The 14,073-nt window shown below is 38.5% G+C and overlaps 1 protein-coding gene across 1 annotated transcript in view; it reads right to left on the bottom strand.

Moving 5' to 3' along the window:
• Window positions 1-14,073, bottom strand: part of LOC136857204 (serine-rich adhesin for platelets) — a 329,451-nt gene that overhangs the window by 168,277 nt on the left and 147,101 nt on the right. Inside the window, exons 15-16 of the mRNA XM_068224997.1 lie at window positions 12,685-12,943; window positions 11,282-11,290 (exon numbers count right to left, since the gene is read on the bottom strand). Coding sequence (XP_068081098.1) covers window positions 11,282-11,290; window positions 12,685-12,943 — 268 coding nt within the window. The remainder of the gene's footprint in view (window positions 1-11,281; window positions 11,291-12,684; window positions 12,944-14,073) is intronic.

Genomic DNA, 14,073 nt, shown 5'->3' with positions numbered 1-14,073 from the left:
CAATTTAAAATCTATAGCAGTATAGGAAACTAATCTGGGGCCTCTGAGAATGACAGCTGATTGCACTAATCATTACACTATGGAGGTGGACTACAGCAAATTAAAGATGAACAAATAAAAAGTGGAAAGAAAGAAATGAAATTCAAAATATGGAATATTTCAGTAAGAAAATAATCTGTATTGTGCTGTCATTTATCTATAAAACATTTTTCTTTGGTATGTTTTACTCAGTTATCATTTAATTTCTTCTGCTTCAAGAACTATATGGTATTATTTAAAATAAATATTCCATCTGACGCTGGCTCTGTGGTGTAGGGTGGCATGCCTGCCTCTTACCCGGAGGCCTCAGGTTCAATTCCTGGCCAGGTCAGGGATTTTTACCTGGATCTGAGGGCTGGTTCGAGGTTCACTCAGCCTACATGATCACAATTGAGGAGCTATCTGATGGTGAGATGGTGGCCCCGGTCTAGAAAGCTAAGAATAACAGCTGAGAGGATTCATCGTGCTGATCACATGGCACCTCATAATTTGCAGGCCTTCGGGCTGAGCAGTGGTTGCTTGGTAGACCATGGCCCTTTGGGGCTGTTGTGCTATGGGGTTTGGGGTTTGGTTTGGTTTATTCTGTCTGGCTCTGTAGCTGAATGGTTGGTGTCCTGACCTGATCTTAGGGTCTTTGATTCAATTCTTGGCCAGGTCATGAGATTTTAATAACGAATGATTAATTCTCTTGGGTCACAGACTGGATGTTTGTTTTATCTCCAATACAACTGAAACTCACATACCATATACCACATTACCCTGTTATTATTAACTTTATTGACCACACTGGACTACTTGAGTCTTCCATGTACACTTTGTATTGTTTGATCCTTCCTATCTGCCCAGTACTTATTCACTCATTCTGATTGCAGTGTTTTTAATTCATCTAAAATCTCTACAGGCCTTCTGTGCATCATTTCAGTTGACAATTTGTGATTCTTAAGAAGGGTGGTAATTTTATTCTTGTTCTCTGCATCTGTAATTTCAAGTCCAACTGTTTTGAGATCCTCTTGAATTTCATTGATCCAATGCCCTCCTGTCTTCTTTCCCAGATTTCTTCACTAGTTGTCATAAAATCCTGTTTTCTGGTAATTGTAAGATGTGAAAGAAATAAGAGATTCTTTTCTTCTTCATCATGCTGGTAACTGGTGAATCTCTCGATAGACAGTTTCATTGGGGAGGATTCTCTAGGCTCCTTCCAGCTGGTACTTTTTATTTATGCTAGTTGTGATGATAATTCTTCTTTCAGTTTTGAGGAGTTGATCAGTTCTTCTTTCATTTTTTAATTTGGAACAAGGTTTCACAAGCTTAAGTGGCTTTGGGCAAAGTTACAGTTTTATAGTGTTGGATCTTAGTGTCTATTGACAAGCATTTTTTGTTAAAAGTTATCCAGGTTAGAAATTGTGCTTTTTTCATTTTGTTGGTTCTATTTATCCATGTTGCTTTCTCGCTTAAGTTGTGTATAATGAGTTCTGCAAGGTATTTAAATTGTGCACCGAAACACATTCTCGTCCTGTACACTCATCGGACGCTTTGCTTTTCAAGGGCACCAACAAACTAGTTAAGAGCACTATACATATTTCATTATTGTTATTCTTATTATTGTTGATAGCCATTCCTACAAATATTAACACTAATTATAGATCGATTCATAAGTATGTTTAAAATGTAAATTGTTAATGAGATGAGATACAAGGTAATTTGAAATGGAAGTGGTAAATATCAAAGATATTATTCGAGGAATGTTTTGAGGAAAGCAAGTCATCTATCTAACATTTTATCCCTTAATGGACCTATGGCTGTGAGATACAGATTGTTCCAGCTGAAAGGGCAAAGGTATACTGCATTGTTGGGAATGAGATACAGGTAATAGTGAGAGACAACATCCAGCGATTGGAACAAGAAGAGGAGAGGTAAAGTAAAATTACAGACAGTGGTGAAAGGACTTCCTTCATGTATGTATCTAATACATGGAATGATGTTAGGGAATGATGCATATATAGTATTAGAGAGTTTTAACACACTAATACTAATTGGTTTTTGGCAAATGTGTGTGTGTGTGTGTGTGTGTGTGTGTGTGTGTGAGTGTGAGTGAGAGAAAGCAACACAACAAAAACTGACAAAAAATGTACTTTCAATGCTGGAAAGATCATTATAGTAAAATTTTCATCCTCCTAAGGACGAATTTTGGAAAAAATCTTCTTCTAAACAGAAGATATTTAGAAATTGGATTGACTTAACAAAAGATGCCTTCAAATCTCCTCTTCTTCTTCAAGTGCCATGCTCGGTGCCCTAACATTGGCTCTGATGAATATATTTCTGTTTTCCACTAGCCTAAACAATTCTCCAGCACAGAGAATCACTGACCACTTTTTTATAATCTGAAGCCAAGGCATTTGTCTTCTACCATATCCTCATCTGCCTTCTATCTTTCCCTTCAGTATTAGTTGAAGCAGCTGATATTTTTAGCCTCTGAACACATCTCCAAAGTAGGCTGTTTTAATACGATATATTTTTGGGCTGGGGTCTATCTAGAATTAGCGTGGGCAGTTTCGTATCGACAGATTTCCGACACCATGGTAACCATGGCAACCAGTGTATATCATCTATGTACATGAAGACAGGAAAGAACATATCCATGCTTATATGATTCTCCATGTAGTGGAGGAACTTGGTTAATTTTTTCTGCATTTAACTGCAGACAAGAGATGAAGTTTGCTATTTGCTCTCCTTAGGACATCTCTGTTCATCACTTCAACAGTCCAGGGTAATTTCAGAATTCTTTGATGGATTCAAACCTCAAATGCTTCTGATTTTCTCATGGTGCCAACTTTCAGTTTTCAAGCTTCTACACCATATAGAAGAGTCAATCAGATGGACGTTGTAAGCATCCTCCGATGTAGTTTCAGGTTTTAAGTTGTCACTGTTAATATATATTTCTATATACAACCTGTGACAATAAAGTTTGGTGAATGAAGTCAGAACAGTCGATCCGGCAACATTGGCAACACACAACGCTGCACCTGCGTAGTAGCACCTTTTGACCACCTGCTCCCAATGTTGTTCAGTTGAGCATTGTGTGTGTGCCGTGTAAGACCTGTTTGACACAGTGTGCGTTTAGTGCATTGGTTCTGAACTGCAAACAGGAACGTGAACGACCAAAAGATCAATGTACAGTTTTGTTTTCAGCTTGGCAATACACCGAAAGAAACACATGCGATGCTGGTACGTGTTTATGAAGATCAAGCACTGTCTTTGAAGTGTGTGTACGAGTGGTTCACCCATTTTCGAGGAGGCTGGGAAAGTGTTTCTGACAACCCCCGTAGTGGAAGGCCAGCGACCACCGTCAATGACAAAAACAATGAGAACGTGAGGACATTAATCATATACGATCGGCAATTAACTATGCGCATGATAGCGGATTAACTGCAGATTAACCGTGAATCCGTGCGACAAATCGTTACCCGAAAGTTAGGGAAGAGGAAAACGTGTTCTCGTCTTGTGCCACATCACTTGACTGATGATCAGAATTAGGCACGTTTAGAGGCTTCACAGGATTTTGTCAAAATGGCGGATGCGACACCAAATTTCTTGAACTGTATTGTTGTGGCTCGGTCAGGTCAGGAATATCCTGCTACCATATGTGACAGTAGATGGTACAACCTGCGACTGTCTGGCTGACGGTCAGGCGGCCATTACCAAACCTGACAACCAGAAGGGGGACCAACGGCTATGGGCGGAGGAGTTCCCCTTTTGGAGACCAGATGAAGCCTTTGTGCAGGAAATGGCACATAAATTCATCAGAAGTTGGCAGTCAATGGCTACGAAGGTGGAAGAAGGAACCTTGTAAATACCTCAACGGCAGAGTAGGCAGAGGAACTGCGAACCACAAATTGCTGCCTTGCAGATAGGGAGTGGACCCCAAAGGCTAAGGGAAGATACCCTGACAGAAAACGGGCTGGCATGACAGCTAACCCACGTGGGGCGAAATTAACTATTCAGAGAAACATGAGAGTAGCTGGACGGATAACAAGGGAACAACCTGGCATGAAAAGGTATATGAGAATTGGTACTTGGAATGTGACCTCGCTGTCAGGGAAGGAGGTAGAAATAGTCGAAGAAATGGAAAAGTACAAGCTTGCCATACTCGGAGTCAGTGAAACCAAGAGAAAAGGTAATGGCCAAATAAATTTGGATAAGGGACATGTAATGAGATACTCAGGAGTCAGCAGGAATGAACGGGCAAAAGAAGGAGTGGCCATCATTATGTCTGAAGCAGTGAAAAACAAAGTGACAGGATGGGAACCTATTAACTCCAGGCTTATTATAGTGGATGTGGAATTAGAAGAAAGTATTATGGTAGTGCAGATCTATGCCCCCATTGAAGATATGCAAGAAGTAAATAAGGAGCAATTTTATGTTCAAATGCAAAAAACTATAGACAAAGCCAGGGAAAGAAGTAGACATGTTATTGTGATGGGGGACTGGAATGCTAGGACTGGAAATAGGTTACATCGAGGACATGGATGTATGGGCCAACATGAAGCAGAATGTTAGAATTCTGTATTGATAATGAGCTAAGGAGTGACAACACCTTTTTCCCCCATAAAATTATCCATAAAATAACTTTTGAGGCAGTAGGCCGAGGAGCAAAGAGTTGCATTGACTACTTTTGTTACACTAAGAACATGACTTATGCAGCACTAGATGTAAGGGTCTTCCGCAGTGCAGAAATGAGTACAGAACATTGGCTTCTGGTTATGAAAACAAGGTTTAAGGCTACACCCACACCCTCTCATCTTCGATTTGAGAAAATAAGAATTTCTGCATTTAGAGAGGAAGAGGTAAGGCAGAATTATGCTCAGAAGTTGGAGGACAAACTTCAGCAAACAGAAAGAGAAGAACCTGAGAGAGGTTGGAACTTAGAGCAAAGATGGAGGAAATTTAAGATGAATATTATCAAAGTAGCAGAAGAGGTCTGTGGGAAAACTACAGTAAACACACGAAAGAAACGAACAAAGTGGTGGACTGAGGAAGTCAAGGAATGTGTAAGGAGGAAAAAGGTAGCTTGAAAGGAGTACATGAGAACAAGAAGGGAAGAAGACTAGAGGAATTATGTTGAAGCACATAATGAAACTAAGCAGCAAGTACAAGATGCAAAAGAAAGGAACTGGCAGGAATTTGGTGAGGAAATGGAATCAGAATACAGAAATAATCAGAAGAAGTTCTGGAAGATACTAAGATCCCTCCAAGGCAAAACTGGAAAGAGAATCAGAAACATTAAAGATAGGAACCAGAAAATCCAAACGAGGCCATGGGAAATTCTTGATACATGGAGCACGTACTATGAGGATGTGTTCCGCCCAGACCAGAATCCACAAGACAACGCCGGTAACGCGGCAGAAGAAGAACTAGAAGAAGGTGAGTCAATTATGCAGAGTAAAGTAAGGGAGGCTGTCACTGAAATGAAGGTGGGCAAGGCGGCTGGTTGGGATGGAATTTCACCGGAATTTATGAAATATGGTGGAGAGACTGTGGTAAAATGGATGACAAGGATGTGCCAACAAGTATGGAGCATTCAGAAGATTCCAAAGGATTGGGAGAACATTATTGTTCCTATCCATAAGATGGGCAGCACTCTGGACTGTGCAAACTATTGAGCAATTTGTCTTTCCAGTGTGGCCAGAAAGATATACTCCCGCATACTGGAGAGGAGGCTGAGACAAGAAGCAGAGGAAAAGTTGGAAGAAGTGCCTTCAGGCCAAGTCGACAAACACACAACCATATATACACACACTAAGAACTGTTATAGAGAAAAGACTTAGTCGAGGGAAGGATGTTCCAGTTGCATTTGTCGACCTAAAGGCCGCATTTGACTCAGTCCCCAGGGAACAGCTTTGGGCAGCACTTGAAGACGAAAAGGTAACCAAGACTCTCTTATGGTGCATGAGGAGCATGTACAATAGAGTCCAAGGAGTGGTGAGAATAGCTGGTGAATGCTCTAGGGAATTTGAAATGGCGAAGAGAGTAAAGCAGGGTGACAGCTTGAGCCCTCTTCTCTTTGTAATCTTCATGAACCCAGTCATTAAGCAGTGTAAAAGAACTAAAAGAATTAAGGTTGGCAATTGGAACGTGAGACCAATATATGTCCAATCCTTGGTCTATGCAGACGACATTCTGATTTTGGTTGGGAAAGATGAGGATCTCCAACAAGCTCTTACTGAATGGGCTTATGCCTTCCAGGACCGTGGGATGGAAGTGAATGCGAGCAAAACCATGCAGTTCACCAAAGGAGAAGAAGTACAGCTTCAGATCAGGTGGAACAATGAGGATATTGAGCAAGTAGAACAAACTGAGTATCTGGGGACCATTTTCAGAGAGGATGGAAAATTAGAGGCAGAAATAAACAACAGAATTAGAAAAGCTAATCAAGTTTACTATGGTATAAACAACACAATCATAGGGAAGAAAGAAATTATTAGAAACACAAAAATGCGGGTATATCATGCAATGTACCTGCCAACCCTCCTGTATGGTGCAGAGAGTTGGACAGTGCATAAAAAAACTGGAGAACCGTTTGGTTGCCGCTGAGATGAGATATTTGCGGAAAGTTGCCGGGAAAACTTGAAGAGACCATATTAGAAACACCACAGTGAGAGATGAGCTTCAGCAGGAGTCAATAATGGATTTCATTGAGGGGAGGGGATTGGGCTGGATTGGTCACCTAGAAAGAATGGAAGATGAAAGGAAAGCGAAGCAGGTGTGGCGAGCCAGACCAACAGGAAGAAGAACACGAGGGGGGCCATGGATTGAATGGGAGGAGTACATCTTGGGACTGACCAGGAAGCGGGGAAGACCCTGGGTGAGGTCCAAAGAATGGCACACGACAGAAGAATCTTCAGTAAATGGCTGAAATGTCCCGACGCCTAACGACACAAAGGGAAAGAAGCAGAAGAAGAAGTATTGTCGTGGAGGGTGAAACCTGGTTTCAGGTACGACCCTGAAACAAAATGGCAAAGCATGGAATGGCGTTCTCCGGGATCCTCTCATCGGAAAAAGGTTAGAGCCGAAAAGTCAAGCATCTAACTCGCTTTGAATGGAAAGAGATTTGATGATATTTCTGACATCCAATGAAATGTGACGAGGCTTTTGAACACCATCCCAAAGGAAGCCTTCTCGCAAAGTTTCCAGGACATGTATCGCCGATCTCAGCAGTGCATAGTTATGGGAGGGGACTATTTGGAAGGACAGTAAGGTCACTGTCATGCATTGTTGTTGATAATACAGGACTATTCACAGAACTTTATCGTCACAGGTTGTATATCATGTGCTATTTCTATGCGACTTCTGATTTCAACGCCAGACTCCCTCAGTATTTAAAATGGTGAACATGTTCGAATCGAAGACCTCTGTTACTCAAGAGTATCCTGGACATCATCAGTTTTCTTATTTACATTAATACTGAGTCAGTATTCTTCAGATGTTCTGTTGATATTGTCAAGTAATTGCTGAAGACCTCCCTTGTTACAACAGATCAGTGTATCTAATCATATTCAATATAACACCATTGACTTTAGCATCTAAATTTGTATTTTCTCCTCTATCTGGTTACAATGAAATATTAAAATAAGCCTTCATAAAGTATGTACATTCTAACTTGAATACAGACGTAGGCAATTAGAATTTAATTTTGAAGAAACAGCAATAGTCAGTTTCATTTCCTTTTATTAACTTGTAGTTATTTTCAAATTTGTTCACTGCATATAGAATTTGTATCTGTTGGTAATTTGTGGAAATACTGTAGAATGCACATATGGTAGAGAGCATTGTTAATCCTTTTAAGAGGTTTTCTCAATTATACTAGATTGGGAGTCATGTCGTCAAGTTTCTCATAGGAGAGACTCAGTAAACTAGAAATATATTTGCTGTTATGACTTATCATAAATACCGTAATGTTCAAAATTTCTTTCATTAGCCAGGCTTTGTGGCAAACTTTTCTGTGATACAAACAAGAAAGAAAAACAAATTAATTTACTAACCAATCAGAGCATCTGGATTGGCAATTTGGTTGTGAAAAGTTGAGGCACAAAGTCATTCTGCAACATATTCAAGTAGCACTGCAAATAAACTGTTTGAAGAATATGAGGCCGATAATTTCTTGGCTGGATAAAGCAACCCAGACAATCACTTTCAACCCTGACTGCTTTTTCTGTAAACAATTTAAGGCTTTCTGTTATCCAAAAAAACATATATTTTGCTTATTAGAGCCCCATACATGTAAAATAGGCATTGCCAAAGAACCATGTCTTGAAACGGATTTCTTCACTACCCTCCACCGATGAAGCATACTGTAACCTTCTCTCTTTGTCATGTTGTGCCAACTTGTGTAAAATAGTCATTTTGTATGGAGCCGTTTCAGAGCACAGTGTTAATATTCTTTGCACTGCATCGCAAGATAATCCCATTTCTCTTACGGCTTGTTTAATAGACTTATCGGGATTTCAGTGCATGTTTACTCGCAGAGCTTTGAGAAGAATGCATGCCTTACTGGTGTCAGATGTCTTGTTTCTTCCTTTGCATTGCCTACCTGTCTAACTTTCCGGTACACATGAAGGATAATGTTCCATTCTGGGACACACGAAACCTGAAAAATGGCTCAAAACTTTCTTTGTGTAGTAACAATGTAGTAGCACTCTTTGTTTCGGTGTAGAGCAACACAGTTTTAGTGTGATGTTCAGTAGAGAGGCAAATGTACTCTGCCATGGTAAAAATGCAACTGAATCAAAGGTAGTAGACAATCAGATCCACTATACTGACCTCTAATGGTATTTCCAGGAAAAAGTTGAGCCATCCATGGTAATTGAATGGCATACCGGTACCCAAGATTATTTATTTGCTTTATACTGTAAATGTGTCAGGTGTTCATGCATCATCCTGTAGATAACTAAGAAAAGAAAGAATGAGATAGGTAATACAAATGAATAAGTGCAGTACAACCTCATTAAGATGTTTCTACAGGGGAAAAGGAATGAGAATGTGTTAAGTGAGAAAACATACTACTGAATACACAAATAAAAATTATATAATAGGGTATGTAAACACTTGAAACTTTTTTTCGACATGTGTGCATTTTACATCATGTATGTACAGGTACAGTGAAAAATATAGGCTATCTACCATTTCTAAAAATGAAATGAGTTTAAAAGGAGTGGAAAAAAAAAAACAATGAGAGAACAAATACTAAAACGTTTTCCAATGGAACTCATTAAATAACAGTGTATTAAAAGGTGTATAAAACACAAGACAACAAATATGAAAACAATTGCACTGAGGCCAATAAAAGTATCCGCATAATATTGCAGATCACACTCTTTCCCAAACAAATGTTATCTGAAGCTTTACATTTAGGACCAGTGGGTTATTAAACATTTTTTTTTGGTCACACTCTTTGACCACAAATTATTTTGAGGTTAAACTCGGTCATATGCGAGAGAATGACTTTGACTGCCATTGTGAATGTGACAACACTTTGACTGATTAGAGCGTAGGCTATGACTTCAGTCAAAACTCAAAGGTGAAAGTTTCAACACACGTGCCACTGTTGAGAGATGTAGATGCCTGCCCACTTCTTGGATTTTAATTTTGTCTTAATTAGTAAGTGTTTTCATGACTCTTTCAGTATCCATAACTGGGCTAACACAAGACAAATATGCACTGCGCTAGTCAACTTCACACAATTATGTTGCTAATCCGTACAAAGGCTATCATGCAACAAATATTTGCTACCCTTCACTGTATCATTCAACACAGAATTAATTTCTAACTTTTGAGTGGAATGCAAAATACAAGCATAAACAGGCTTAATGGGTTATTCAGCAATATCACTGAAAACCAGCAAGCAAAAGTGAACTTTTCTGAGGTTAACGGCTTGCTCCCCAAAGGTGTAAGTTAACCTGTAAAGTTAACCTTTTTAGTGCCAGGCGAAAATGTGAAGTGAAGTCTAAAAGTACCAAGCTGCTTTAATGGAAAATGTAAGCTTTCAGAAAAAAGAATGTAACTCCTCTGTTTTTAAAGATATGAAAGTGAAAGATAATCAAGGAGTGCAAAACATAGTCACCTAAATTCAGGATGTATTTCAGATCATAATGATTAATTAATAATTTAGTCAGGAAAATAAAAGTTGAAAAATTTGATTATTCCTATTACCACCTGCTTACAAATGGAGTAAAAATGAATATACATACATAATAAGAGGAATAAGAAAATCATTTTGTTTGTTCAAAAAATATCTCCAGAGGTGTCAAAAATCCAAAAATTCTAGGATATTGAAAAAATACACCAACAATGGTAATCACACATGTAAACACAATTAAATGATGACATAAAAATAAACAGCCATATTAGCTAATGATTTGTGAGTTAAGTGGTGACCTCTTGGACTTTGTGGACAGTGATTCCAATCTTGGTGACCAATCAAGTGCTGATTTCACATCAGACAATGAATCACCTACGCGGAATGTGACTACATAAACAAGTGAAAGATGATGATGTTGATGACTAATAATGACTGGGAAGAAATGAATTGTGACCAGGACAACCCTATACAGGCTCCATAGCAGTTCCTGGACTCATTAGTTCTTTAATTTCCTCCTCTCTTACAGAACACTTCTTTCACTTTGATGCCATGGTTTTATGAGTCACGCCTAAATAAGTCAATGTATTTTTAATATTGCTCCAGATTATCGATAGACAGAAAACAAAAGAATGTTGTCAGAACATGGTAGATTGAACTATCTTTAATGGACATGGCAAAATTAAGTGCCTTTTTTGTCCTAGAAGCCTATCAAAGAAAAAAGAAATGAAGTGTCTCTCAGAGCGCCACCAGCAAGTTTTGTTCATTTTTTGAGGACTGTTCACAGCGATTCTGGGCACTAAGAGCGTGAAGAAATTCAAGGTCTTTTCCTGTTTTCACACAACCTTCCTTGACCTGCCTCCTGTGGCAAGGGCTCTTATCTGTGTTAGAAATCACATTCCTTTCACAAGGGATGACCAAGAACATTTTCAAGGCTAGGAAAAGTGTGATCCGACTAAGCAGAAATAGCAAAAATTTGTCATGTGGTAAGTGAGATATTTTTATATATATTTAATACGACGTGTATTGGGACTTTGAACTTATGACATGCTAAGTGAAAAAACATCTTAATGGGGAACGTGCTAACAAGGTTTTACTATATATAATTACTTGCATTTTCTCATTTGTATAAAAAAAAAAAAAAAAAAAAACTGAAATATAGTCAACTACACAGAATTAAAATGTTTTTGCTCACTTAGCACATTGTGAATCTAAAGTCCCAATTTCCATTATCATCATCATCATCATCATCATCGTTACACAGTTCCAGTTTCCTGGGCACTGTTGTCGAGCCTGACCTGATCTAACAATGACGTCCGATTCGCATCATATTAAGTCTATATACAATAAAAATACCTCATTTACTGTGATATAAATTTTATTGATTACTGCTTGGTATGATCACATTTTTCCTAGCTCTGAAAATATTCTTTGTCATCCCTTGTGAAAGGAACATAATTTCCAACACAGATAAGAACCCTCACCACAGGAGACTGGTCAGGGAAAATTGCATGAGTATGGGAAAATATCTTGAAATCCTGAACTTAACAGTGTTAGTTGAACCTTCAAGAAACAAGGCATTGGCCTCAGGAAAGTTCAATTTTGCTTGCCAGCTAGCAGTGAAATTGCTGAATAATATAGTGAACCTGTTTGTGTGTTTCACATTCCAGTCAGAAGTTAGAAATTTATTCTGTGTTGAGTGGTACAGAAGGGCAGTGAATATTTATCACATCTAGTCTACCTACAGATTAGGAACATAGTTGTGTGAGGTTTACTAGCATGGCCCATATTTGTCTTGTTATAAATGTGGAAAAAGTCATGAAATTGCTTACTAATGAAGACAAAATTAAAATACCTCAGAAGGTGAACTGTCACCCATATCTTAGTGTGTAGAGATGGGCAGATGGTGTGAATGTTGAAACTAGCACCTCTGTGTTTCATACTTGAGGAGGTCGAAGTTTTGCCACATTCAAAATGGCGACTTAAGTCATTCTCTTGCACATGGCCAAGTGTAACTTCCAAACAATTTAATAACCCACTCGTCCAAAATATAAAGCTTCAACTAACATTTTTTAAAGAAAGAGTGTGATCTACAATAATACAATGATACTTTTATGGACCCCAGTGCAAATGTTTTCATATTTGTTGTCTAGTGTTGACACAAATATGTCTCATGGCTGGGGGTGATCTGAAAATAGACCAGGTTCGATGCCACTTCTACTACCATGTGATGTTCTCAAACTAAACAGTAACTTACCCTCTTGCAGCTGGTTTAAAATATTTATGCTTAATATTTTCATTTAGGAATTTTATTCATTATTCCCTTGTAAGGAATAAAACAGGGATTCAACTGTTTACAATTTGCCCATAAATGAACAAACTCTAAATGAGATTTTTAAAATTCATGTTTTCTGAGAAACAAATCAATAATAAAAGAAAAATAAGTGATCTACACCATTTAGTTTATATATATCTCTTTTTTAATGACTGAAGAAACGAAGAAACCACATAACTATGCATACCTTATCTCCAATTTGTTTTGGTGATCCTTTGGATTTGTGTCTTCTGCTTGGGCTACCACCAGGACTACGAGAATACCGATGAGGACTAAGACGACTACCTTTGGGCAGCAGTACAGGGGCAGACAAAGGTTCATCTGGTAGAGGAGGTTGAGCACTTGGAGATTTGGCTGGTATGGATGAACGTCTTCGAGCAAGCGTTACTGCAGTAGATATAGTCTTGTCTTCAGTACTACCACTGCGTCGCCGAGGTCTACAAATTTGGATTATAATTAGTAATTCATGATAAACTGATTACATGAAAATTAACTTTTCACGTTTCTAATAAATATTCAGAATTGAAGGACTTATTTCCAAAGTGACGCAACTCTACTTTTTTCGGATTTCAAGCTGAACATGAAAATGTATTCCCACAATAGTACTTTATCATGTGGGAACATATTTATTTTCAAAGTGGAGTATATCATGATTAAAATGGCATCCAAAAGTTGTACTGTTTTCCAATGTGATGCAAGTCCTCGATGCTTTTCTTTTCATAGTGGCGCTACTCCACATGACCAATAGCTTGGCGTGCACATATCACGTGACAGCTTATTGGTTGTGGGGGGACTTTGCTCTTTCATTTGTGGTTTTGCAGTGTGCAAACACATCCTGCTGAAAAGAGGTAGGAAATGGTTGTTTCTTGAAGGGGAACAAGGACCAAATTGGGCAATGTATTGAAATTCCAAAGTGACGTAAATCCAAGCTCCCCGGTCCATTTTTATGGTATTCTTTGTACTATGATTTTAGCCACCTTGACAAGCAGATTTTGTTTGAAGTGATGATGTTATATAGAAAAAATTAAGTCTCTATCTTATTAGGAAATAAAGTACAGTGAAACCTCGTTAGTGTGTTCCTCATTAACATGTTTTCCCGCTTAGCACATTGTAAATTCGAAGTCCCGATTCTCATCGTATTAAATCTATATAAAAATACCTCACTTACCGCATCACAAATTTTCGCTAATACCGCTTAGTACAATCACTTTTTTTCTAGCCCTGAAAAGGTTATTTGCCATGCCTTGTGAAACAAACATCATTTCCAACTCAGGTAAGAGCCATTGCCACAGTTGCATGATTATGGAAAAATTGAGCCTATTTGTGTTTGTATTCCATTAAGAAATTAGAAGTTTTTTGTGTGTGTGTTAAGTGGTACAGTGAAGTTTTCTTCACGTGATACGGTAGCCTACATGTGGATTAGGAGCATTGTGTGGAACTGACTAGCGTGGTGCATATTTGTCTTGTGATAGCCTAGGTATGGAAACAGAAAAAGTGGAATTCCTTTCTAATGAAGACAACATCAAAATCTTTCAGAAAGTGGACTGACATCCGCATCTTTAAGTGC

The sequence above is a fragment of the Anabrus simplex genome, chromosome 1, assembly GCF_040414725.1.
Source record: "Anabrus simplex isolate iqAnaSimp1 chromosome 1, ASM4041472v1, whole genome shotgun sequence".
NCBI classification, from domain to species: domain Eukaryota; kingdom Metazoa; phylum Arthropoda; class Insecta; order Orthoptera; family Tettigoniidae; genus Anabrus; species Anabrus simplex.
This window is presented reverse-complemented; position numbering and strand designations above follow the sequence as displayed.